Source organism: Suricata suricatta, chromosome 10 (assembly GCF_006229205.1).
Source record: "Suricata suricatta isolate VVHF042 chromosome 10, meerkat_22Aug2017_6uvM2_HiC, whole genome shotgun sequence".
NCBI classification, from domain to species: Eukaryota; Metazoa; Chordata; class Mammalia; order Carnivora; family Herpestidae; genus Suricata; species Suricata suricatta.
The window spans coordinates 95,552,151-95,579,366 of record NC_043709.1 but is presented as its reverse complement, the minus strand read 5'-3'; the positions used below and the strand labels follow the sequence as shown (position 1 = coordinate 95,579,366).

The 27,216-nt window shown below is 37.6% G+C and overlaps 1 protein-coding gene across 1 annotated transcript in view; it reads right to left on the bottom strand.

Annotated features, from left to right (window-relative positions):
• Positions 1 to 14,205: 14,205 nt before the first annotated feature.
• The window catches only part of LOC115305313, a 65,601-nt gene continuing 52,590 nt past the window's right edge, over positions 14,206 to 27,216 (bottom strand). Inside the window, exons 5-7 of the mRNA XM_029955554.1 lie at positions 17,159 to 17,517; positions 16,092 to 16,165; positions 14,206 to 14,748 (exon numbers count right to left, since the gene is read on the bottom strand). Coding sequence (XP_029811414.1) covers positions 14,691 to 14,748; positions 16,092 to 16,165; positions 17,159 to 17,517 — 491 coding nt within the window. The 3' untranslated portion in view covers positions 14,206 to 14,690. The remainder of the gene's footprint in view (positions 14,749 to 16,091; positions 16,166 to 17,158; positions 17,518 to 27,216) is intronic.

The window sequence follows — 27,216 nt, the reverse complement described above, 5'->3', positions numbered from 1 at the left end:
GGGGTCATGTACTGTCCAGGGCCTGACCCTTCAGGAGATGTTTTTGGAGTGAGTTGTGTGCTCTCTGTTGTTGTGACTCTGGATGCTTTATCCCCTTACTTGTAGTGGTGGTTTGGTCCTTTCACCAGGAGTGTTTTGCGTTTTTCTTTGGAGCAACCCTGGGGGAAAAATTTAAAATGAGGGGTCGTGGTGGAGAAGTCTTATCTCATACAAAGAGAGAAATGACAGGGGTGGGGGTAAAGGAAAAAAAAATTGGCCAGGCAGAGACTCAGAGAAATTAAATGGCTTAATCCAGAGAGGAAGAGAGAGAGAGGAAAATTAAAAAAAAAAAAACTAGATACAGAAGAAGTGTAAAAAGAATAGGTTAATAATGTCTGCTTAAACAAACCAACAATCAGAATAACCAGAATAGAGAAGGGAAAGAATAAGAGGAAGAAAAAGGAAGAATAACGATAAGAAGAAGAAGAAGAAGAAGACGACAACACATATGTATAAAATAAAAGTTGACCAAGAATCAAATCAGAAAGTGTAAAACCCCTGTACTGAAAACTTGATGGTGTCTTAGAACTGGTGGGTGAACTGGTTTGGAGGATGGGCTGTAGGGTTCAGTCATTGTCAATCTTGCTCCTGTAGATATGCAGTTACCAGGCATGGAGGGGAGTGGTTTGGTGTAGGCAGTCCCACCTCCACTGTGGGCCTGTTGCCCATTCCCTGAAGCCCCACTTCATTGGTGATGGGGAGGAAAATGGTGACACCCCAGTCTCTCCCCCGTGGACTGGGTGTCCCAAACCACTCTGTTCCAGCCATCTTCACTGTGCTTCCTGGGCATGAGAGGGCTGTTTTCCCCCACTCCACAGTCTCCTGTGCCTTCCAGGCACTCAGCTTGGATTCAAATCCTGGTGTCTTAAATGGTCCCACACTGTGCATCCTGGTTTTGGGGAAGTCCCATTCCTCCCCCTCCACCCCCCAGCCAGCTGACAACAGGCCTCTGGCTCCTCACAGTGCAGCAGGGGCACGAGCAGGTCAGTTTGTTTGATGTCTTAAAGAATCCCTCTCTGCATGCTCCAGTTCCATGGTAGAGCCACTCTGCCCAGCTAACAGACAAAAGGCCTCTGGTTCGGGGGGCACCTACATGGTCTTTTGTCCTTCGTGGTTGTATTTCTCCTTCCCACTCAAGAAAGAGCACCGCTCTCTGACTGTGCCTCTGAGCTGGCTACCAAGCCAGGGGCTGGCTCCCATTTTCTCCAGGCGAGTGCACAGTCCAGAGAAAGCCCCACAACATTTGATGAGATAGAAATTGATTATTTCTCCATTTTTCTGTTCCTTGGTCCATGGTTTTTTTTCTTGTACAAATTCAGTCCTACTCTTTCACAGCTTCTCTTTCACTTCCTTTTGTCTCTCTACAAAAGGGGATCCCTCCCCTCTGTGGGTATGATGCCCATTTTATCTCTTCCAGTTTGCAATCATGCACCTATGGCTTGCCATGTTGTCTCTGTGGGATTTTGGAGATGTTTCTGTTACTCTGTTAACTCAGATCCCTGGAATTTCAAGTGTTCTAACCACAATACTACTGTTTTTGAGGGACGAGGAAACTTTAGGTTCCCCTACTTCTCTGCCATGTTGAGTCTCCACTCTGTATTTACATTTCTATAACTATGGTCAGTGTGCCATCTAGCATTGGCCCCAGTAGCATTTGCCTGAAGTTGAACTACTATAATGAGAATTAAAATAGTTTTTTAAAATAGTTCTTTATGTTTATTTATTTATTTTGAGAGAGAGAGAGAGAGAGAGCTCACAGAAGAGGGGCAGAACACAGAGAGAGAGAGAGGGAGGGAGAGAGAGAGAGAGAGGAGAGAGAGAAAGGAAATCCCAAGGCAACTCCACACTGCCAGCACAGAGCCCAATGCGATGCTCAAACTCACAAACCTTGACATCATGACCTGAGTGGAAATCAAGAGTTGGACACTTAATCGACTGAGCCACTCAAGCACCCCAAGGATCAGTATTGTTAAAACTCACTTTTATAAAGTGAGAATTGTGGTTATATAAGAGAAGTACAATTCTGTCATGTTTGTGTTACCAACTATAGAGGAGGTAGATGGAATATAAGGCAACTGCCTGAAATCAAATTCTCAAAGTCTCGTTTTCCTTAATGTTTATTTATTTTGAGAGAGAGAGAACGAGAGAAGAGAGGGACAGAGGGAGAGAGGGAGAGAGAATCCCAAATAGACCCCATACTGTCAGTGCAGAGCCAGATGCAAGTCTCAAATTCATCAACCACGAGATCATGACCTAAGCCAAAATCAGAAGTTGGATGCTTAACTGAGTGAGCCACCCAGGCACCTCACAAAGTCTGTCTTTTATAAAGTGGTATGATCTCCTTGTCATGTGAATCATTTTACAGTTATTTGGTCCATATTCATGAAACTTTTACTATGTTATAATTCATGTTATTTGTTGGATGGGTTATGTAAGTAAAATTTAAATAAAAAAACAAATACACAATTCAAAGTTAGCAACAACAAATGTTAAGTACAATTAAGTTTTCAGAAAAAAATAAAATGGTTGGGTAAATTTGCAGATGATATTGTGTGGGTGTTTGTGGTGTGGGAGGTGGTAGCGAAGGTAAGAGAATTTCTCTGAAGAAAAAAATGTTAATAGAGGCTTGGTTTTGAAGACCATGAAATTTTGGAAATTACATAAAACAATTTTCTGTGTTATTTATCAATAAATATTTATGGTAAATGCATAAAAAGCATGCATGCAAATTATCTGCACCAACCTCAGATTAGATGGTAACTTTGGGAGAGAGGAAAGGAAGAAAAATGGCTTTTGTGGTATCTGTAAATTTTATTCATTTTATTAACTTGATGCAAAGAAAATTTAAGCAAAAATATTGATCATATTATATATGTGATGCATTATTTTATCAAATCATTGATTTATTTAATTTTTTTACTATAAGTCCCAAATATGACCTTGGACATATTTTTATTTTCAATATCGTTAGTCATTTGCCTTTATGCATTTCATAATCAGCAATTTTTATTTTATGCACGTAGCAAATTCAACAGATGTTTTATCCTTTTAAAAAATTAGATAGTTTATTACCAAGTTGATTACCAAGTTGGTTTCCATATAACACCCAGTGCTCTTCACCACAAGTGCCCTCCCATGACCTATTTTTGTTGATATAACAGCTAACCCATAATTTATCTCTTTATTTTGTGTGTGTGTTTGTGCATATGTGTGTTATAATTACCTTTTGCTATATGATTTATGTTTTCTTTGAATAGAATGTCTTTTGGAAATTTGCAAGTTTAAAATCTTAGTAAGGTCTTTAGTAATAACATCTTATCTATTTATTTTATTTGGTTAAAAATTTACATTACTTTTATTCAGAGTGAGCTTAGTATCTGTTCAATGCTTTAGAGCCATTTGTAGAGAATTTTGGTAAATTTTCTGTTTTTGTCATTTGACTATTTCTATATTGAATTATCAGAGTTTTTTTTAAATGAATATTTAAACCTCTTAATATATTAAAGAAATGAACCTATTTAACCCAGATTTATATGTAACAGTTATTCTATTTGTACTCAAGCAGTTAAGGGATGTTATCACTTTATTCAAGCTCTTCTAATTTATAATCTTTATATTAGGGATTAAGGGATGGATCAAATCTTCCTGACACCTGCTTTTCTATAGCCAGCAAACTAGAAATATTTTTTATTTTTACATTTTTAATTGTTGAAAAAATTTTAAGAGTTTTTCATGATACTTTTATACTCAATTCAAATTTAAACATCTGGAAATAAAGATTTTTTTTATTTGAGTTTTTTAAATTGAGATGTTGAGTAGATCAACATACAACACTGTGTAAGTTTAAAGTGTAAAACATGTTGATTTGATAAATTTGGATATTACAAAATGATTACCCTCATAGCATTTGTTAACACTTCTATCCTACCATATGATTATCATTACTTTTATGTGGTGAGAATTTTTAAGATTTAGTATTTTAACAATTTTAAAGTATATAATACAGCATTGTTAACTATAAGCGCTGTGCTGTGACTTAGATCTCCATGACAAATTCATTTACTAACTGCAGGTTTGTACTCTGACCAACATCTCTCCAGTTTCCTGAAACCCAGCCCTTGACAACCACCATTCTTTTCTCTGTTTCTAAAATGTTTGACTTTTTTATATTCCACATAGGAATGTGGATGCTATCCTATAGTATTTGTCTTTTTGTCTAATTTATCTTCCTTATCATAAGGTCCATCCATGTTATTCAAGTGGCAGGAGGTTCTTCTTTCTCCTGGCTTACCATATCTTCTTTCTTTAAATTTATAATAGTTTATTGTCAAATTGGTTTCTATATAACACCCAGTGCTTCTCCCCACAAGTGCCCCCCCTCCATAACCATCAACCCCTTCCTCTCTCTCCCCCTCCCCCTTCAGCCCTCGGTTCTTTCTCAGCATTCAATAGTCTCTCATGATTTGTGTCTCTCTCTCTCCCCAACTCTCTTTCCCCCTTCCTCTCCCTATGGTCCTCTGTTAGGTTTCTCCTGTTAGACCTATGAGTGCAAACATATGGTATCTGTCCTTCTCTGCCTGACTTATTTCACGTAGCATGCATGACACCCTCGAGGTCCATCCACTTGGCTACAAATGGTCAGATTCATTCTTCCTCATTGCCATGTAGTACTCCATTGTATATATATACAACATCTTCTTGGTCCACTCATCAGGTGATGGACATTTAGTTTCTTTTTCCTTGTCAACCCAAAGCACACATAGCGGAAAGTCCCAAATATCGCTGAGTAGGGAAATAAATTAATCAGAGGCATAATAAGAGAAACTGAGAGATACCATTAAAAGAACATCTTCTGAGACGAGAGACCCTAGACAGTCAAAGTTATCCATTTATTCTCTTTATCCATTCATCCATTGATGGACATTTAGGTTATTTCCATTTCGTGGCTCTTGTGAATAATGCTGCAACAAACATGGGTGTGTAGCTATCTGGTCTCCCCCTTTCTATTTTTCTTGAGGTATAATTGGTATATAACATTGTATTACTTTAAGGTATCCAACATAATGAGTTCATAAATGTATCTATTATTGAAATGATTACCATGATGAATTTAGTTAAAGTACAGCACCTCATGTAGTTGTAACCTTTTCCTGCGAGAAAATCTTTTAACTTAGCAATGGCCAAATGTATAATAATTATCATTAACCATAGTAACCAGGCTGCGCATCATATATCCAGAGCTCACTTAATTTATAACTGTTAGTTGGTACCTTTTGAGCACCTTCACTCATTTTTCCCATCCCATATTTCTTGCCTCTGGCAACCACTAATCTAATATTTGTTTCTATGAATTCAGTTTTTTTTTTAGATTCTACATGTAAGTAAAATCATACAGTATTTGTCTCACTGTTTTACTTAACTCTTTTGCACACTGTCCTTAAGTTTCATTCATGTTGTGACAAATGGTAGGATTTCCATATTTTCATGGCTGAATAATGTTTCATTAGAGAGATAGATGATAAATAGACAGATATTAGATAGATAGATCTACCTGTCTATATCACATTTATAATATCTATCTACCTTACATTTCTTAATTCATTTATCTGTTGATGGACAGTTTGTTTCTATACCATGGCTATTGTGAATAATGCTACAGTGAACATGGGGGTCAGATATCTCTTCAAGATAATGATTTCTTTTCTTTCAATATATAAACCAAAATGGGATTGGTGGATCATATAGTAGTTCTATCTTTAATTGTTTGAGGAACTTCTGTACTATTTTACATAGTGGTTAAACCATTAATTTAAATTTCCAACAACAGGGCACAAGTGTTTCCTTTTCTCCACATCCTCACTAAAACTTGTTATTTCTTGGCTTTTTGATAATAACCATTCTAACAGGTATGAGGCGATATCTTATTGTGGTTTATTTACATTTGCATTACTCTGATGATTAGTGACATTGAATATCTTTCACTGACCTGTTGGCCATGTATATGTCTTCTTTGGAAAAAAATTCTATTCAGATTCTCTCCTATTTTGTTTATTTGTTTGTTTTCATTCTGTATTAAGTTGCATGAGGATTTCTTTTTAGTATATTTTGAATACTAACCCCTTATCAGCTAGATGGTTTGCAAATATTTTCTCTAGTTCTATAGGTTGCTTTTCATTTTGTTAGTCGTTACTTTTGCTCTACATAAACTTTTGACAGCAGTGAACCCAATGCAGTGCTTGAACCCATGAACCATGAAATCATGATCCAAGCTGAAGTTGGTTGCTCTACTGACTGAGTTACCCAGGTGCTCTGTACAGAACTTTTTAATTTGCTATAGTCTTACTTGTTGATTTTTCTTTTGTTGCTTGAGCTTTTGGTGTCATATCCAAAATACTATTTTATTTTATTCTTTTTTCATAGCCAAATAGGATTTATTTCAGAAAAGTAAGGTTGGTTTAAATTTAAAAACAATATAATTTATACATTAATAAGCCAGAAGATTTATTCTCAATAGATGAATAAAGAGCATTAACAAAATCCAACATTCATTCCTGATGAAAAATCTCAGCAAATTTTATTTTTATTTTTTAAAAATAGTTTATTGTCAAATTGGTTTCCATACAACACCCAGTGCTCTTCCCCACAAATGCCTTCCTCCATCACCACCACCTCTTTTCCCCTCTTCCCCTTCAACTCTCAGTTCGTTTTCAGTATTCAATAGTCCTTCAAGTTTTGTGTCCCTCTCTCTCCCCAACTCTCTTTCCCTCTTCCCCTCCCCATGGTCCTCCATTAGGTTTCTCCTGTTGTCCTATTAGACCTATGAGTGCAAACATATGGTATCTGTCCTTCTCTGCCTGACTTATTTCGCTTAGCATGACACCCTCGAGGTCCATCCACTTTCCTACAAATGGCCAGATTTCATTCTTTCTCATTGCCATATAATACTTCATTGTATATATATATATACCACATTTTCTTGATCCACTCATCAGGTGATGGACATTTAGGCCATCAATATGATACATCACATTAACAAAAGAAAGGATAAAAACCTATGATCCTGTCAATTGATGCAGAAAAAGCATTTGACAAAGTACAGCACCCTTTCTTAATAAAAACCCTTGAGAAAGTTGGAATAGAAGAAACTTACCTAAACATTATAAAAGCAGTTTATGAAAAGCCCACAGCTAATATCATCCTCAATGGGGAAAAACTGAGAGCTTTCCCCCTGAGAACAGGAACATGACAAGGATGTCCACTCTCATCACTGCTGTTTAACATAGTGCTGGAAGACCTAGCATCAACAATCTGACAACAAAAGGAAATAAAAGGCATCAGAATTGGCAAAAAAGAAATCTAACTTTCACTTTTTGCAGAGGACATAATACTCTACATGGAAAACCCTGCAGACTCCACCAGAAGCCTTCTAGAACTGATCAATGAATTCAATAAAGTTGCAGGGTACAAAATCAATGTACAGAAATCAGTTGCATTCCTATACACCAAAAATGAAGCAGCAGAAAGAGAAATCAAGAAACTGATCCCATTCACAATTGCACGAAAACCCATCAAATACCTAGGAGTAAACCTAATCAAGGATGTAAAAGAACTATATGATAAAAACTATAGAAAACTTATGAAAGAGATTGAAGAAGACACCGAGAAATGGAAAAACATTCCCTGTTCATGGATCAGAAGAATAAACATCTTTAAAATGTCATTACTACCCAAAGAAATCTACACATTCAATGCAATTCCCATCAAAATTGCACCAACATTCTTCTCAAAGCTAGAACAAACTCTCCTCAAATTCGTATGGAACCACAAAAGACCTCAAATAGCCAAAGTCATATTGAAGAAGAAAACTCAAAGGGGAGGCATCACAATCGCAGACTTTCACCTCTACTACAAAGCTGTCATCATCAAGACAGTATGGTATTGGCACAAAAACGGACACATAGACCAATGGAATAAAATAGAGAACCCAGAACTGGGCCCACAAATGTATGGCCAATTAATTTTTGACAAAGCAGGAAAGACTGATGGAAAAAAGACTGCCTCTTTATTTGGTGGTGCTGGGAGAACTGGACAGCAACATGCAGAAGAATGAAACTAGACCACTTTCTTACACCATACACAAAAATTAACTCAAAATGGCCGAAGGACCTGAATGTGAGACAGGACACCATCAAAACCCTCGAGGAGAAAGTAGGAAACAACCTCCCTGACCTCCACCACAGCAATTTCCTACTCAACACATCCCCAAAGGCAAGGGAAATGAAAACAAAACTGACCTCTTGGGACCTCATCAAGATAAAAAGCTTCTGCACTGCAAAGGAAACAAGAAAACTAATAGGCAACTGACAGAATGGGAAAAGATAGTTGCAAATGACATATCAGATAAAGGGCTAGTATCTAAAATCTACAAGGAACTCACCAAATTCCACACCCAAAAAACAGATAACCCAGTGAAGAAATGGGAAGAAGACATAAACAGACACTTCTCCAAAGAGGACATCCAGATGGTCTACAGGCACATGAAACAATGCTCAACATCGTTCATCATCAGGGAAAAACAAATCAAAACCACACTGAGATACCCCCTCACACCAGTCAGAGTGGCTAAAATGAACAAATCAAGAGACTATAGATGCTGGCGAGGGTGTGGAGAGATGGACACCCTTTTACACTGTTGGTGGGAATGTAAACTGGTACAGCCGCTCTGGAAAACAGTGTGGAGGTTCCTCCAAAAACTATCGATAGAACTCCCTTATGACCCAGCAATAGCATTGCTGGGGATTTACCCAAGGGATACAGAAGTGCTGATGCATAGGGGCACATATACCCCAATATTCACGGCAGCACTGTCAACAATAGCCAAAAAATACTATTTTAAAGACCAATGTAAAGGAGAATCTTCCCGATGTTTTCCTCAAGATGTTTTATAGTTAGGGGGTCTAATATTTAAGTCCTTTATTGACTTTAAATTAATTTTTGAGTGGTATAAGGGTCTAATTTTATTTCCTGCATGTGGATATCCATTTTTCCCCCATACCATTTATTGAACAGACTATTGTTTCCTCAGTACATCTTCTTGGCTACTTTGTCAGATATTGGTAGACATTATTGGAGGGTTATCTGGACTTTCATTCTGTTCTATTGGTCTATGTGCCCATATTATGCTGGTAGCATGCCATTTCGATTATTATTGCATTACAGTATAATCTGAAAAAGGAAGTGTGATACTTCCAGTTTTGTTCTTCCTGAGCATTACTTTGGCTCTTTGGCTATCCATACAAATTCTAGGATTTTTTTTTTTTTCTGTTTCTTTGAAAAGTGCCCATTGGAATTTTAATAGGGATGACATAGAATCTATAGGTGGCTTTGGGTATTATGGACCTTTTAGCAATATTAACTCTTCCAATCCATGAATACAGGATATCTTTCCATTTGTGTCTTCTTCAATTAATTTCATTAAAGTCTTATAGTTTTCATTGTACGGATCTTTAACTTTTTGGTTAAATTTATTCCTAAGTATTTTATGTTTTTGATGTTATTATACATGGGATTGTTTTCTTGATTTCTTTTTCAGATATTTCATTGCTGGTATATAAAAATGACACTTTCATATAAGTTAATTTTATATCCTATGACTTTACTGAATTTGTTGATTTGTTCCAACAGTTTTTTGGCTGAATTTTTAGGATTTTCTGTATATAAGACCATCTGATCTGCAAATAGGGACAATTTTGCTTTTCCTTCAGATGTGGGTACTTTCTATTTCTTTATCTAACTTGATTGCTCTAGCTAGTACTTGCAGTACTATGTTGAGTGATTGTTGTGAGAATGACACCCTTGTATTGCTTCTGATCTTAGAGAAAAATCTTTCAACCTTTCACCACAATGATTCTAGCTCTGGTCTTGTCGTATATGACCTTTATTATATTGAGATATTGCCTTTCTAGGCCCAATTGTTGAGTCTTTTTATGGAAGGATGTTGTATTTTGTCAAATGCTTTTTCTGCCTCTATTGAGATGATCATATAATTTTTAAAATTATTGTATTTATATGGTATATCACATATATTGATGTACATATGTTAGACCATTACTGCATCTCAGGAATAAATTCCACTTGATCATGCTATGGGCTCCTTTTCATGTGCTGCTGATCTTGCTTTGTGAATACTTTGTTGAGAACATTTGTATCTATATTTATTGGGAATATTGATCAATTTTTATCAGGGTAATGCTGAACTTGTAGAGTGAATTTGAGAGTAGTCACTCCTGCTCAATTTTTTAAAAACAGTTTGAGAAGAATTGGTATTAATTCTTCCTTAAATGTTTGGTAAAATTCACCAGTGAAATCATCTGGTCCTGGGCTTTCCTGTGTGGGAAGTTTTTGATTATGGATATATTATCTTCACTTGATTGAAGTGAATATATAATTGAATATATTATATTCAAATTTTTGTGATTCATTTCTGGTAGAATGGAATTTATCCATTTCTTCTAGGTTATCCAGTTTGCTAGCATGTAATAATTCATAGTAGTCCTTGAGGATTCTTGTATTTCTGTGCTATCAAAAGCTGAAGTGAATGTCTTATAGCATATAGTTGGGTCTTCTTTTATTTTCTTCTTTTTCCATCTAACCACTCTGTGTGTTCCAATTGGACAATTAAATCCATTTACTTTTGGAGTAATTACTGATATCTTAAGAGTTCATAATGCCATGTTATTAACTGCCTTCTATTTTGTAGCTCCGAAATATTTTGTTCTTTTTTTTTCTCACCTGCTGCCTACCTTTGTGAATTGGTGATTTTCTGTGGCAGAGTGCTCTGATTTCCTTCTCTGTTTTCTGTGAATCTACTATAGCTTTTTGCTTTGTAGTTACTATGAGACTTAAAGAAAACATCTTACAGATATAATAGTCCATCTTATGTTGATAGCAACTTAACTTAGATTACATACAGAAACTCCACCTTTTTAGAGATCTTTTTACGTTTTTAGTGTCAAAATTTACCTCTTTTTACATTTTATATTTAAGTTATTATAGTAGCTATAAGTGATTGTAATTCTCTTTTGCTTTAACCTTTGTAATATAACACACTATCATGTTACAGAATTAAAATTTTCTGAATCTGATTATATATTTACCTTTACCAGTGAGTTGTCTAACAGTATATTCTCATGTTACTAATTAGCATCTTTTCATTTTCAGTTTGAAGAACTCCTTTCAGCATTTCTTATGAGGTAGTTCTAATGGTGATGAAGTGCCTTAGCCTTTGTTTGTCTGAGAAAGTCTTGATTTCTCCATTCCTAAAGGACAATTTAGCCAGACTGTGTATTCTTGGTTGGGAACTTTTTTTCAACACTTTGCTTATTTTTTTAAATGTTTGTTTGTTTGTTTATTGAGAGAAGGAGAGAGAGAGAGAGGAGAGAGAGAGAGAGAGAGAGAGGGAGAAAGAGAACAAGCAGGGGAGAAGCAGAGAGAGAGGGAGAGAATTCCAAGCCCACTTCATAATCACCATGGAGCCCGACACGGGACTCAATCTCAGGAACCGTGGGGTCATGACCTGAGCCAAAATCGAGAGTCTGAGGCTTCACTGATTGAGCCACCCAGGCACCCCTATTTTGGCATAATTAAGAATCATGCATAATTTGGCATAATTAAGCATTGTATATATCTTCTCTCCACCTTACAACAGAGCAGGCTAGCTTTGGTAACCTCTCTTTTCTTTTCCTGAAGGTGGCGCTAACAGCTGAAGATCATGTTTCCTCCCTTTGCCTGGAACCCTAGCTTGTTTTCTGCACATACTCTTTTTGTCTATTTAGCCTCCTCTTGCTTCCACCCTGGGAAGAGCACACAAAAAGCCAGTCACAGAGTTGGGGGAAGTGTGAGTTTGGCACCTAAGGCTAGTTGAAGGAATTCCCAGGTGAAGCTTTCCTAGCTCTTGGCCAGACTTCCTCCTGGAGACTAGAAGCCAATTAGCAAGATCAGCATCACTTTAATGCTCTCTGATATTCTTATCTCTCTCTCTCTCCCAGTCTCCTCCCTTCTCTGACTCACAGAATTCTTACTTAAATCCTCCAGGCTGTGTGGGAGAGGCTTTCTCTAACAGTGTCCTGCACAAATTGGGTAAGCCAGGTGCTCACTTGTTCTTCCTTTTTCTCTCATGGGAAGAACCTCAGGTTTCCTTTTTCTCTAAATTGTGCCACCTTCTGGACACTTATCCCACTCCAAGAATACAAACTCTTCTGGGTTTTATTTTGTTTGTTTTTTGTGCTCCAGTGATGTACTGGAACTTTCCCTCTAGAAACCTGAACTTCCATAAAGGTGTTCTTGTGTGTAATTATCTGCCCAAGTCCGTGTTTTCCAGGCACCATGACCAAAAGGGATTATCTGGTTCACAGGATCCTGCTGGTTCCACTGGGGTCTATCTACCTATTATCCAATTAACGAGTTAGTAAGGCTTCTCCTAAGTCCCTTGGCATGTGGTGCGAGAAAATAGAGGTTCCCATGAAGCACTTATGTTCATGGATAGATGCCCAATTTTAGACGGTGAGAGGGAACAAATGAGGAATGCCTTATACTGCTATGGTGTTGATGTTGCTCTGTAAATTTTATGATTAAATTAATTTTCTTAATTTCAAATTTTTTGGCTGATCAAAAGTCTATTACATGAACGACCTTTGCCAGAAGAATTTAAGCACATTTACATTACATATATATGTATGTATGTATGTATATGTATGTGTGTGTATATATATGTATGTGTGTGTATATATATATGTATGTGTGTGTATATATGTATGTATATTTAGGTAGTGATAATTTCAATTGTGACTTAGTCTTAGTTTTTACTTCATCATACACAGGGTTCACATTAGTTATACAGCACCAACTTTAAACTTCATATTAGTACTTCCAGTCATTGCGTACAATGTCTATCTTTTCTGAGATCCTTAGTTTTGATCATCCATTAGTTGGCTGGGTTTATTCGTCAGGTTATTTTTAGAACAATGTATGTTGTATCTCTCATATTCCATACATTCCTAAGGTTAAGTTTTGGTTTTCATTTGCATGACAACTAAATGGGTATAAGAACTTGTCTCTTTCACTGCTTTTCTCAGTGTTGACATTATGCTTGTATTTGCAGCCATTGATGTTCCTGTGGCAAAGTCTAGGGTGGGGTAGACATTGCTCATAGTAAGCAACATACTTTTTCTTTGTACCAAAAAAGTTAGAAACTTTACCAAGACTGCTTTACTTATTTATTTAATGCTCAGATTTAGTTGTCTTCTTATTTCAATGACGTTTTCTTCAATTAATGCTTAGCTGTTTTCCATTATGAGCTAGTCTTCAGGAATATCAATTTTATGTAGGTTAGAACTGCTTACTCTTTCTTAACAATCACTTTTTAATTGCTTTGACTTTGTTCACAGAGTCACTTTTACATCATGATATCTCTAACATAGTTTCCCCTTTTGAGATATCAGAGGGCATTCTTATCTTTCTGATAAGAATATCAGAGGTATTTTTCTCCTTCCTTTTCTGTGGTGAAAGCCACTAGCCCATGTTTTCTTTCTCTATTATGTCTTACCTTTTCAATTTTATCTGTTAGAAGAGGTCTTTTTCCAGTCTGAGTTGTCCATAATTTCTTCAAGTATGAAAAAGTATTTCTATGAAATTACCTAATTTCTTTTGAAACATTGATTCTAAGACAATATTTTCATCTGCTTTTTTATGCTAATTTTAGTGGGGACAGCAGTAAAATAAAGTAAAAGGAGTGTCTATGCATGGATCCCCTGGAACTTCTTCCTGGACATTACTCATTTTTTATGGGGCAGTTTTCCAAGCCAGTCATTTGTTCAAAGATAGTTTTGGAAGGAATGGGAATAGTAATATAGATGATCCAGAAATTTTCAATTTTTTACTGGGGACAATATGAAATCATCAAAGGATTTTAGTAATGAGGAAATCACCTATACAACATGAAGAACAATGCAAGTAGAATTTGTGTGGAAGGAAAAAGACATAAATAAATTTGATATCAATTTGAAACAACTGATAGGACAAAAACCCATTATTTCTCTCAATACCTATGCAGAACTCTTAAAATCAACTCATTTTCAAAACTTTTCAACCGTCTCCCTATTGTCTGATGGTACTCAAATGATCTTCACCTCCAGAACCCTGAGTGAATTCTTTTATTTTATTCCAACTAGTTATTTCATTGAGAAGTCATTGATATACCCAACTGATCTCTTTAACAGTTAATGCTTCATTTATATGAAAAGTATTTTAAGTACTAATAATAATACCATTCTAATTTGGAAATTTTAGTAGTCCCTGACTTACATTTAATCCTCTCCAAACCCACTTCACATTTTCTATTTCTTGACTCATTTTTAATGGGTTTATTGGCTTCATTGTTGTTTAACAAATCACCTCTAAAATTTAGCCTCTTAAACCACAAACGTTTATTACATTGCAGTCTCTGTAGTTCAAGAATCTGAGTATCCCTTAGTCAGATGCTCTGTCTGAGAGCTTCTCAAAATGCTGGACAGGGCGACAGGTATGTCAAGGGTCACCTGGAGGAAGTTCTGTTTCCAACCTCATTCATATGGCTGGTAGTTGGTTTCAGATCTCTAATGCCTTTTGGCTGTAGACATCAGTGGCTTGACATCTGGATTTCTCCATGGGGTCCTAAGAAATAAAGAGGAAGAAAGTTTATGCCACACGGAATTCAGTTTTTTTGTAGCCTAATGTCAAAAGTGACATGCCGAAGTTAGTTATGAGGTCCAGCCCATGCTCCTATGTGCAAAATACATTGACCCTCCCAAATTCCACAACCATCTAATCCCACTAAAATATCAGTTCCTTGTGCAGAATCTTATCAGATAATTCCAGGTTCATATGTGGATGTTTCTTTGAATATATTTCTTTAAGTATGGTTTCTCTAGGTATACAGATCTGAGAAACTAAGGAGACAAGCTATCTGCTTCCCACAAACAAAATATACACCATCATACAAATGAGGAGAAATGGATTTTTGTCCACACAGTTTATCTTTGGGTCTTTAAAGACTTAAAAATTTTAAGATTCTTATCAGTTATTTTCTAGAAAGTTTGTGTCAATTGGATTCCATGCTAATTAAGTATAACAGTGCCACTTCTCATCTATCCTTAGCATCCCCAAGTACTTTCCTTTTATTTCTCTAATATTTGCCAGTTTAATAGGTGAAAATGGTACTCACTTATTTTTGTATTTTATTCTAGTCATTTTGTTGTCATAGGGATCATTCATACATACTTTTAGCTTGAATGTACCTTAGTACAGTGCAAAGGATTAAGCATAGCTTTGGTTCAGACTCACAGATCTGTGCCTGACTTAGCTTTCCCTTATTAGTTGCAACATACTAGGTCTTCCAACTGTCAGTTTGTATAAACCATAGAATCAGATTGTAAGGATTCAAACCCTCCCTTTCCTATTTACTTATTTTGTTGCCTTGGACATGATACATAGTCTTTTTAGACCTATTTCTTAGTATAATCAGGAGATTTCTTAGTACAGTCAGTAGGATCAGGAGATAATGTTGCTTTGTGGAGACTGAGACCATATGTGTAATGGTTTAAGAAAGTTTCTGGCTGGTGGTGGGCTCACTCCTCTGTTGGCGTAATATATGTTGCCTATACTAAGTTACAGTGTCTACAAAAAAAATACAAATTGTCTGCTCAAAGTGTATATGACATCCTTTGGTAATTAAAAAAAATGGTGTTATTATCTTTTAAGTAACTTGTGAAGTAGGAAGGAAATTCGTTGCTGTGTATATCAGATTTTTAATCTGCAAAGGGTTCTTTGCAGTTTTGCACAGGAAGCACTAAACTTTATCACAGGATGTAGGTCTGATCTGCACAGTCAACAACACAGGCATTGGTGCATCAAATTAAATAATGTGGGTTTAAGCACTTGGCAGATAGCTTTAACTTTTCTTACTTCGGTATACAACGCCGCAAAACTCAGGTACAAGAAGGATGCAGATTACTTACCTATCAAGGATTTCAGAATCTGTTTCAGACTTCTTTAAAGCCCAAGACATTTCTTCCCCAAATGATACTTCTTTCTGAGCTTGGGAATGGGGAAAGGGGAAAAGAGCAACTGAGTGGGTTTGAAGGTGACTGAGACAGACATTGGAAGTGACTTTCTCACTGGGAAAGGAGTGTTTAAGGAAAAGTGAGTTAAGGAAGGAGGTATCATTGACAGTTATACTTATCTCCTGCTTCTGGTCTGTCTGGGAGGTGCCTAAAGGGAAATTTACTTCAAGAGTATATGGAAGAAATTAGGAGTTTATGGAATGGTATTCATGGTGTTGAGAACAAGACAATAGGCCCCAAGTGGAGTCATTTGTATTAAGCTCTACATTACCAAACAGACTTAATTATAATTTCAGCTTTCCCAGAAATGGAATCTTAAACCAGGCAATCAGGAATCACCTGATGAGTGCTAGTGAGGTTACTTGCCTGATAGACCCCTGCTATCCCCTAAAAGAAGGTAACTTTGTAAAGACCAACCTACTGTTTAGCCTAATACAATGTTATCTTGTATAGTCTTTCATTTTGTAAAAGTTCTCAAAGCTTCCTTTTGTCTGCTAGACTGAATGTTGCTGTATCGCATCCATTTTTGTTCTAATCAACGCTCAGCATTTTTAATGTTTCAGTTTCCTTTTAATAACGGGGTGATATCCCCAGGAAGCAGGTCAGAGGAGAAGGTAGGAGTTTTAGAGGTCAGGTGTGGGTTTTGTTGGTTTTTTTTTTGTATTTGGAAACAATTTTCAAGTTTTTATTTTTTCTCAACTTCTGGAACTAGACCAAACAAAAACCCACCGCACCAAACAGAGACTCTAACAAACAGTGCAGGGCTGTTCTGGTGTCTGTAAAGGCTTGTGCTGTTGGGGCACCAGCTACGTCCTGGGGGCACCGATCCAGGCTTGCTGGGCCCCTTAGGGCCTCAGGGAGGTAGAAGACTCAACCACAGGCCGCTCTTTCTTCTTGTGTTGGAGCCCCAGGGCCCGGGCAACCAGCCTCCTAACCACTGCTGTATTTGTCTGTGGTCTCACCTTCACCAGACGCAGGAGCTTTGGCCTCTGCAAGGCTTTCAGCTTTGACTGCTTGGTTCCCTGCATGAGGGGCCAGATCTTGAGCACAGAGAAATCCTTGGTCAAGGCTTCAGCGGCTGAGGCCAGGCAGGGAAAGACACCAAGTGCATGCGTGTCATCGACCCACTGAATCTTGAATCCCTTTTCTTGGAACTCGGAAAGTGCTGCCAGCAGATTCTCAGTCTTGAGTGTCGGCTCAAAGTCGTAGATCTCCACCACATGAGCAAAATCCTTCTCTCCAGGCAGTTCCTCCATGAAGGAGGACGTGTCCACGTGGATCTTCTCTACCTGAATCTCCTCTCCACCTAACCTACGTCCACCTAGTAACAGATGAAAATAAGTTCCCATATGCCAACTTTTCTCTCCCTTCCCAATTTCCCCTCTTACTAACATATTGCATTAGCATGGTACGTTTGTTACCAGAAAATCCATAGTTTACATAAAGGGTCCCTCTATGTTATATATTCTCTGTGTTTTGACAAATCTACATGAACATGTCCAGCATTACAACATCAGACAGAATAGTTTCACTGCCCTGAAGATGTCTATTCATCCCTCCCTTCTCTTACCCCTCAGTCTTGTGAATCACAGATCTTTTTACGGTCTCCATAGTTTTGCTTTTCCAGGATGTCAAATTGTTGGGGTTTTATAGTATGTGTCCTTGTCAGATTGTCTTCTTTCACTTAGTAACATGCATTAAAGTTTCTCTTAGGTCTTTTCTTGACTTAAGGACCCATCTCCCTTCTTATTTAAGTTCCTAGATAATATATCATTGCTTGAATGTTCCATATTGTATTTTTCCATCCATCTATTGACAAACATGGTGGTTGCTTTTAAGTTTTGACACTTATGAATATAGCTGCTACAAAAAAACTTGGGCAGGTCATTTGTGGACATCTGTTTTCAAATCAATTTTCAATTCATTGGTGAAACGCCAAGGAAATGAAACTCATCTGTGAAATGCCAAGGGTGGATCCTACGATAAGCATATTCAGTTTCTCAAGAAACTGCTGTCTTTCAAAGTCAGATGCTTTGTTATTATCATCACCTGCTGAAACTTCTAAAACATTTCAGATATTTAAATAGTCCACTGGAAAAAAGAAATGTTGAAACTAAGACTGATTTCCTCACTTACTGCCTTGTTTTAACAATATGACAATATGCTGCTCCAACTGGACAAATCTCACTGTGGATAATCGTCGACTTTGAAATCTAATCCCCCCAAGAAAATCCAACAGAGGGTGATGGAGACAGACTTAACCCAAAGAGGCAAGCCCTGTCCCCATCTTAACTAGGCCAGGCCACACCCATGATGTACAGTCCTGAGCAGCTTTTCACCCGCAGTGGCCCAGCAGGGAATGGCAGGGACCCTGGGAGGAGCTCTGTCCTCAGTCAGGACAAGGGGTAAGGAAGCTCCCACAGGTGTCCACCAAGACCCCAAACTGCAAGGAGGTTAAGTAGACCAGCTGCGTGTAAAAAGGAAGCCAGTGAACTGCTTTGGTTTCCTGTTTACGAGCTTGCCTGGTTTCTTCTTTTCTCTTTGCCTATTTCAAAAGTCTCACAGAGAAAAGAAACCCAAGGAAGTGAAAGTGAAAGCAAGAAGCTGAGCAGGTGGTGGTCAGGCCCTCTTCGAGGCCTGGAAAGCTGCCCGCACCGCCTTCCATGGGACTGGACATGCTTGAGCCTGCAAGATGGGACGCAGAGCCCAGGGGCTCCACAGACGCCAAGCTGGCACATGAGCCGGCGAGAAGGCAAGGCCTATGGAGGTGGCCTGAGACTCCTCTTGCCTGAGATGTCTCTATCCACCCTCTTCCTCGTTGTCCAGAGCTCCCAGGGAGTGAAGGAGGAAGTACCACCGGGGGAACCAAAAAAAGGTGGAAGAAGAAAAGGCTTTCCGGGTTTCACCCAGGGTATGACTTCCAAGGGCCTTCCTAGCCAGGTGAACATCTGCCTTGGCCTGGCCATTTGAAAAAAATCTGACCTAAGTCTCCCACCTCAGACATCCTGAGTCCCTGACCTGATCTGTTCATCAGTTTGCAGAACCTTGGGTTGGGGGGACATGTAACGGAGTCCCTGGGACAGACCCCGTGGGCCAAAGCTTAAGTACTTTTGGGAAAGCTGCAAGGGGAAACCAGTGTTTAGTGTTCTAGTTCCGGGTCCCTAGCCCTCATATTTCTCAATCTCCTCCCATCCCCCATCCCTGCCCTAACCCCTTGGCCTTCCTGGGTTGCAAATTTGTGAAAGCTGCTCTCAAGAAGCATTGGTATTTTAAGTGGAAGGTAGCGATCCACTTGGAACTGGTCCCTGTCTCCTTTTCCAAGAACACAAATACCCTAATTTTTGGACAGAGACTTGTTTTTAAAGTGGGTCTGGGTATCCTCAAGCTCTTGGTGGCAAAGCAGGGAGTGTTAAAAAAAAAAATGTTCCTTTCCAGGTATCAGGCAGCTTATTTGTGCCACTGTTTTCCTAACGTATTGGTCTTAGCTCTGTCATATTTTTCAGGGTACAATATAATTATGACCTTTTGAGATGTCCTTCTCTTGAATAGACACACCAGAGTGATGACCCACCTTGCCTGGCTCATTCTGGAAAATCTGTCCAGACCTTCCCTGAGGTGCCTGCCCTCCTCTCCAACCTACCCCGTTAGAGTATGCAAAACTTTTGTTTCTCAGGCCACAACAGTAAACATTCTGCCAATATTTGGTGATTGGATAAGAAATGATGAGCTGCATCTTGTTTTTAAATTTTTTAAATGCTTTTAGCCCCTCTATGCCTTTTGATTGGAGAATTAAAGTCATTACTGATAAATAAGCCTTTGCTAATACCATCCTGTTGTTTTCTGACTGTTTTTGTAGTTCTGCATTCCTTTCTTTGTCTTTTGTTGCCCTTTTTTTTTTTTTTTGTAGATGATTGACTTTCTCTAGGGGTATTCGTTAAATGTGTTCTGTTTATGCTTGGTGAATTTACTATGAGTTTGGGTTTGTGGTTACCAGGAAGATTACATAACAAGTGTTGCAGATAAAACGGACTGTTTTATGTTGAAAACTGATCCCTCTTGAAAACTTTGCGCTTTAACTTCTGCCTCAATGATTTGCGTTTTGGGTGTCATAAGTTACTTCTTTTTATAATGTGTGTCCATGAAAAAATTCTCATAGCTATAGTTATTTCTTAACAGTTTTGTTCATTAAGGCTTTATGCTAGAAATTTGTTACATACCACCATATTACAGTATTTGAATATTCTGAACTATATATATTTACTGTATACATCTTTACCAGGATGTTTTATAATTTCATATGTTTTCTTTTTACTAATTTTGTTTCATCCTGAGGAACTCTTTTTTCAGCATTTCTTGTGAGGTACATCTAATGATGAACACCTTCAGTTTATGTTGGTTTTGGAAAGTGTTTATCTCACCTTCATTCCTGAAAGAAAACTTTGCCCTATAAAGTATTCTTGGTTTGCAGTTTTTTTCTTTCCCACTTCAAATATATCATCCCAAGGTGTTGGCTAAGAAATCTTAATAGCCTTATGGGGGTTACTTTATTTGTGAGAAATTGGTTTTCTCTTGCTTCTTAAAAGATTCTCTGTGATTTTAGACAGTTTTGTTATTTTGTGTTTTGGAGAAGATTATTTCAGGTTGGCTTCATGAACATGGATATCTAAGTATCTCGCCAGATTTTGGAAGTTTTTAGGTGTTATTTCCTTAAATAAGCTTTCTACTCTTTTCACTAACTCTTCTCCTTCAGAGGATCCAACAATACACAGATTATTTCTTTGCATGGTATCCTGTAATTCATATAGGCTTTCTTCACTCTTTTTTTTTTCATTATTTTTCATTTTGCTTCTCTGGCTGTATGATTTTAATAGACCTGTATTCGAATTGACTACACTCCTTTTGCTTGGTGGAGTCTCCTGTTGAAGCTCTACTTGAGTTCTTTAGTGCAGACATTGTATGTATTCTTGGACTCTAGGATTTCTGCTTGATTTATTATAATATTTTCTATTTCTTTGTTGAACATCGTGTTTTGTTTATGTATAGTTTTCCAAATTTTCTTTAGTTGTCTGTCTATGTTTTCTTATAGTTCACTTGATTTCTTTAGGAAGATTCTTCTGAATCCCTTGTTAGACAGTTCATAGATCTCCATTTCTTTACAGTCTGTCATCGAAATTTTATCAGTTTCCTTTGAAAATGGTGTCATATTTCCTTGCTTATTCATGATTATTGTGGCCTTGTATTGGAGTCTGTACATTGAGTCTGTAGGCACCTTTCCAGTCTTCAAAGATTAGTTTTGGAAGGCCCGCCTTTCACTAGTCAGCATGTCCAGAGATTTGGGGGGGGGGGGGGAGCAGTCTAGTATTGTCCTGGGGTAGGCTTGCTATTGGAGACCTTGGGTGATCTAATGCTGAAATTGGTTGTAAGTCTGGACCAGCTGTATTCAGCCTGAAGTTGAGTCTTACAAGGTCCTACTACTACTGAAGTTGAGTCCTAGTAGGACCTTGGGTTCATAGGTGTTGCTCCCATGAAGCTAAAGTTTGTGGGTATTGATTGGGACCCTGAATTCATAGGAGTCACCCAGAGCCATGGGAACCAGCGGGTGCTGGCGTGTGCCAAGAGCCTGAGTTTGTTGGAGCTTGCTAGGAACTGTCTGGTGACATAAAAGCTGAAAAGGGCTGGGGTGAGCTGGGAATATGGGTTCACTGGAGCCCACTGGAGCTACCTAGGAGACTTGTAGGTGATGGAGTGGATCAGGGACCCGAATTCATGGGAACAGTGGAAGATACCTGGAGTTATGGGGGCTCTCAATGAGGCCTAGATTCTTGGGAGCCTGCAGGGAATCTTGCCTTGAAGGCTGTCTGGAGCCATGGATGGTGTCTGTGACCTCTGGATCAGGCAGGCACTGGGTGAGCTGGTTTCCAGATTCATGGGAGCCAGCAGGGGAGTCACGGGAGTGGCTTTGGGGCCACTGGAGCCAGCAGATGCCTGGATAAAATGACGCCTGGGTTTCCAAGACCCTTACTGGATCCAGTGTGAAGGGAGTTACCTGGTCCCTGGACCTGGCAAGCACTGGCATGGAGGAGACCCTAGGTTATGGGAGCCTGTAGGGAGCCACTTAGACCTTCCATCCTCAGCACTATTGCTCAGTTTGAAACCCTGGAAAAACTGGTAAAAGTGTTTTTGGATCATATTGTTTGTTGAATACTTAGCCCTCTGAGAGGGCTGCATAGGGTTAAAGCTGAAAGATAAGGTGGAACCCCATTCCAGCAGACTTGAGGGCCTGGGTACATATTAGTATGCAATTTTTATTGTATTCTTTGCCTAGAATCCTGTGAGATATTTTAGATCCACTCTTCCATGGAATCCGCATAACTAACCTACAAGGCTAGATGTGTTGCTCCCTCCCTCTGTATGAAGAAGTATAGAAATCATATAGTTTATCATGTAAATATCATCTAAATCATCTTCATTTAAGAAGTCAATGGGGCACCTGAGTGGCCCAGTTGGTTAAGCTTCCAACTTCGGCTCAGGTCATGATCTCATGGTTGGTGGGTTTGAGCCCCGCGTTGGGCTCTATGCTGAATGCTTGCTTGGAGCCCAGAGCCTGCTTTCAGATTCTGTGTCTCCTTCTCTCTCTGACCCTTCCCTCTCATGCTCTGTGTCACTCTATTTCTCAAAAAAAGATAAATATATACAAAAAAAAGAAGTTAAAATGACAAGAGTGCTCTAGAACAACAGGCATAAACGGACTTTTCTCAACAGGGATTTTTTGGTCAGTTTCACAAAAGTAATTTTGAATCAGAGACATTGAATGAGTCAAACTCAAAATTGGAAAGGTCAAACCCCCAAGTCTATGCTTCTCAATATTATCATGCTACCATGCACAAAGAGAAGGCCTTAGAGAAGAGAGGCTCAAGAGTAATGTGACAGAAAGATAACACACATACTCACTTTCCCTGTTTTGGAATAGAATTTCCTATAAAGATATAAAGGCCCTTTTCTTAGCTACGCCTCAGCAGAGAATTATCCCATCACACGTGGAAATGGACAGACAATACTGAATATAATGTCTGGTATATTTTGAGATTTCTTTTCTTTCTACTGTGATTATGTATGGCACAAAAATGGACAATATATTTATGAGAAAAACTTAATATCATGGAACACTTACTGTACCAGGGGGTAAGACATATAAATTCTTTTTATGCTCTTCCATTTATTAAGTTATTTTAATAACCAATAGGTAAAATTTCAAACTGGCCTGCGACTGACCTTTCAAAAGTGTTAACACATTCAAAATTATCTTATTGTCAGTTACAAATATATAGGAAACTTTAAAAAGTGCTAAAACTATTTACTTTGTACTCTGTATTTTAAAAACTTAAAAACACTCAAAAGTGCTTTTTACACTTTAATTCTCGGTATTTATGTCTTCAGTTACAGGGTGTTAAATAACTATTCTACCTATAAACACATATTGTGCTTAATTTTACCCATTCTTGGATTTAAAATACTACTTTTACATCTCACGATGAAGAGCGTGGCCTTGCAGTGCAGAATGAGGAGAGCACGACTTCACCTTGAAGGGTAGCATGCTATGGTTTCAAGGAACGTCAACATCACCACGCTCTTCATCGTGAGATGCATATAACAATGTTTAGGATATTGCAGTGGAGGCTTTTTTAAAGACCAAAGGTAGCGGAATGGTTTTTTTAAATGAGTACAACTCTAGCATCCTGAGGTTCCAGTTATATAAATGTTATTTGTTTACCAGTAGGTTCGTGAAATTGGTTCTTTGTATAGGGGACAGTCCTTTTTCACACATCTAGATATTTTCAGAAGTGGTAAAAATTGGCAGCTGGGGTATTTTCAGCTTAGATTGATATTCATCACACCCCACATAAAATGTAGAATATTACATAGTTGCACTTTATAAGTGGTGGTTAAATGGAACTGTTCAAGCCATTTTTATAGTTGTGATGCACAATATAACTGAAACAAGTGCTTCTACCGAAGTATTCCTTCAGTAAAGTGTGCATAGTTTGCTGCCCGTTATGAGCAAAAAAAAAAAAAAAAAAAAAAGGTATTTATCATTGGGCTTATTTGAACAATTAGGATGAGATTCAATGCCCGTACCTTCTTTCTCTCCAGTGCTGTTTTCTCGCCCTTTTACAGTGAGACACATGCAGGAAGTGTGAAGATCAGAGGTGGTTTATTATCATCCAGTCTGCCTTACCCTTAATCTGTTATTTATTTACTAATTTTTTTTCTTAAGCGTTATGGGATAGGAAAATGAAGTGTTTGCTCTTCATTTACTAAATGATTCTAAACTCGAGTTTTTCATCAAAATAAAATTCCATTGTTTTAAAAAAAAAAAAAATAAATAAAATTCTACTTTTATCCCAGAGTATATCACAAATAGTTAATTGTTTGAAATCTTTAAGCATCCAATACTGAATATCAAAGCTCTTTATATACTATTGAATTTAGAAAACAAAATCTTAAAAATTTTTATAGCTTTAGTTATACTGTACTGATGAATCCCCAAGAGAACAAATAGCAATTTACATTGCATCTTTTCTCTTATTCCATTTCTCCTCCTTTGTTGGTATATCTGCCAATTTCTTCTTGTAATTTTGTGCAATTTTATTATATATACTTTAAGCCATGTTCTTAGATGCATACAAAGAAATTTCATTTAGGAATTAAATTATTTTCCAGTGAGTAATAACTTTATTTCACCCTAATGATGTTTTTTGCTACACAATCTGTTATAGCTCAGGTTTTCAAAGAAGCAGGAAATTGATCTAGTTCACATCTGTAGTGTCTCAATACAGCATAGGTTCAAAACCAGTCCGTGGACATGCCTTCATTATTATAAGACTCTGTCTTACTTGCTTACTTTCCTTTATGAGGAAGAAAGATAAATTTCTGCAGATGTCTGGAGAGTAAAAAGCAGAATGAAGCAAAACTCCCCAATATTTTATATTGATAAACTGTGTGTGACTGACTCACAAATGAAGTTTGAGTCAAAGTTGACTCTAACTGACTTAGTATTCTTTTACAAACTAGGTTCCCAGTTTCCAAAGCATGGATTCTGTTTCTTAACCAGCTATGACCAATTACCAAGTTCCTTAAGCAGAGTTTCTTCATATGAACAGTAAGTATAAGAATAGCAATTTCACTTCCTAGTTAAGAGATTCAAATGAGATAACATAAAAATCTTTGCCAGCATATCAAGCTCATAGTAAATGTTAAATATGTTATTCTTTCATTATAGCTCTATGGAAATAAAAATAAAATAACAGCAATAGTTGTCCCACCAAAGTGGGGAATTCTAAGTGGCATTAAGTTCATCATCAATTTCCTGCTACTCCCAGCAGAAAGTCAGAGAGCTCTTTAAGTCAATTTCTGATACTTCTGTAGAAATCATGATTAGTTGAATTAATTACTCAAAGTACATGTGCAAAACATTTTCTTATAAGAACAAGCTTGCAAAAGTACACGGTTTATAACATAAAAGGTCTATGTAATTTTGGACTTACCCAAAATTCTCATTTCTCATCAGAAATATATTCTGGTTCATTCTTTACATTGCAACCAGAGAGATCATTTTAATACAGATGAGATCAGGTCACTTTCTTGTCCTTCTATAATTCCTCCTCTGCTCTCGGTATACAACCCAAACTCTAATAGTAATTAAGGCCCCATAATAGAACTTTGTCACTGTTTCCTTTCCATATTTAAAATGCCTGCACCCCCAAAAATTGTTACCAAAAAATAATTAAATAAAAGAAATTGTACACTAAATATGTTTCTGACTACCGTAGAACACCAAACTTGTGGAAGTTTTCCTGAATGTCCAATTTTCAAGTCAGAGCTTGCACAGAAATACCATGGTGCTCATGTTGGACATAATACAGTAGTTGCCTCCTTGTTCATGGTTTCTTTTTTTCTGTGGTTTCATAGACCCTGGTAAATTGTGGTCTGGAAGTAGACAATTCTCCTGACATAACATCAGAATGTCAACAGTAGCCTAACATTACATCTCCATGCCTACCTACATCATTCACCACATAGGCATTTTATCATCTCAACCATCACAAGAGGAAGGGTGAGTATAGTAAAATCAGATATTTTGAAAGAGCAACCACATCCATATGACTTGTATTATAGTGTATTGTTATAATTGTTATATTTCATTATTATTATTAATGCATATCTCTTACTTTACCTAACTTATAGATTAGCCTTTATCATAGGTGTGTGTGTCTAGGAAAAATATAGTATATATAGGGCTTGGTACAATCTGCACACATCCGCTGGGGGTCTTAGAACGTGTTCTCTGTGGATATGGGGGGATTGCTGCATTGCTATTTTAGCAATCTGAGAAGTAATCAGGGCACAGCTATCCAGGAGTAATTGGGAATATAGTTGCATCAGCAGCTGGACTTCTATAGATCTGAATTCTGGTGTAGAGGATAAAAGACTTTGAGGGAGTGGACCAACTTTGGTTGTGATTTATGTGTAGAGGAGTTTAGTGAACTCATCTTCAGTCTTCATTTAAGAAGGCCTAATGGCCTTTTGTGGATGTACATTCTGAGCTTTCCCATGCCTGTGTTCTCATGGCTGGTACTTCCACAACTGAAACCTCATTACACTGTGTTCCTATTGCTTAACCAATTTTCTTATTTCCCAGTAAGAATGTGACTACATGCAGGGAAAGGTCAGTGACTTCTTGATTATGTTCTCATTGCTTTGTGCAGTCCCTGACAGATAGTAGTAACTCAATTAATTAGTTAATATTTGGGGGTACATATTGTGGTTTCCTTCAGTCTCATGATCACAATCAAAGGGGAAAAGATTACTTTTTTTCTTAAATATTTATTTACTTAAATCCAAGTTAGTTAACATATACTGTAATAGTGATTTCAGGAAGAGAATTTAGTGATTTATCACTTACATATAACACCCAGTGCTCATTCCAACAAGTGCCCTACTTAATGCCCATCAGTCATTT